General features: G+C 62.8%; 1 protein-coding gene across 1 annotated transcript in view; it reads left to right on the forward strand.

Annotated features, from left to right (window-relative positions):
* The window catches only part of LOC104409314 (semaphorin-3B-like), a gene marked incomplete at both ends in the record, with an annotated part of 1,491 nt that overhangs the window by 237 nt on the left and 354 nt on the right, over positions 1–900 (forward strand). Inside the window, 6 exon segments of the mRNA XM_010019148.1 lie at positions 1–126; positions 208–299; positions 451–492; positions 592–713; positions 715–747; positions 858–895. The exon segment at positions 1–126 is cut by the window's left edge and continues 40 nt beyond it. Coding sequence (XP_010017450.1) covers positions 1–126; positions 208–299; positions 451–492; positions 592–713; positions 715–747; positions 858–895 — 453 coding nt within the window.

Below are 900 nucleotides of genomic sequence, written 5' to 3' on the forward strand. Positions count from 1 at the left end.
GAGCTCTCCCACCCGGCCAGCGCCCCCTCTTTCTCCAAGCCGCAATGCCCTGCACCTTCACCCGCATCGCTGTGGATCGCGTCACTGCCACTGATGGCCATTACGACGTCCTCTTCATTGGCACAGGTACATGGTGATCCAAGGGCTGGGACAGGGGGCTCAGCTGGGGGGTGCCAGGGCTGGGGTCTCACTTCTCCCTGCCTTCAGATGTGGGCACGGTGCTGAAGGTGGTCTCTGTGCCCAAGGAAAGCTGGAACCGCATGGAGCCGCTGCTGCTGGAGGAGCTGCAGGTCTTCCAGGTGAGGAGGGGGCTGCATGTCCCACCAGTCAGACCCACTCAGCACCCCTTTATGATGCTCATGCTCTGGGTTGTGCTGAGGCACTCCAGCTTCTGGCATGTGGGAGCTGGCAGCACAGACACTCTGACTCCTGCCTGTGTTCTGTCCACAGGATGCCTCCCCCATCACCAGCCTGCAGGTCTCCTCCAAGCGGGTAAGGGGGGACCCTGCACAGGTCCTCATGTCCCACCATGGCTCTGCCTAGCCCCGTGCTGTGATGCATGGGTGTTCAGCTCTGCTTCTGCCCCCTCAGCAACAGCTCTACGCTGGCTCAGCTACAGCACTGGCACAGCTGCCCCTGCACCGCTGCAGCGCCTACGGCAAAGCCTGTGCCGAGTGCTGCCTGGCCCGGGATCCGTACTGTGCCTGGGATGGCCGCCTGCACCCGCTATGTACCCAACACCAAGAGGTAGGTGACATGCTGTGGTATGGCAATGGTGTGGCCAACCTGTCCTGAGGCCGCAGTGAAGGGTGCAGGTGGTGCTGCCACATCCCCTGCTCCTCCACCACCTTCCCCAGGCGTTTCCGACGGCAGGATGTCCGCAATGGTGACCCCAGTGTG

This window comes from Nestor notabilis, unplaced genomic scaffold, assembly GCF_000696875.1.
Source record: "Nestor notabilis isolate BGI_N333 unplaced genomic scaffold, ASM69687v1 scaffold21637, whole genome shotgun sequence".
Taxonomy (NCBI): domain Eukaryota; kingdom Metazoa; phylum Chordata; class Aves; order Psittaciformes; family Psittacidae; genus Nestor; species Nestor notabilis.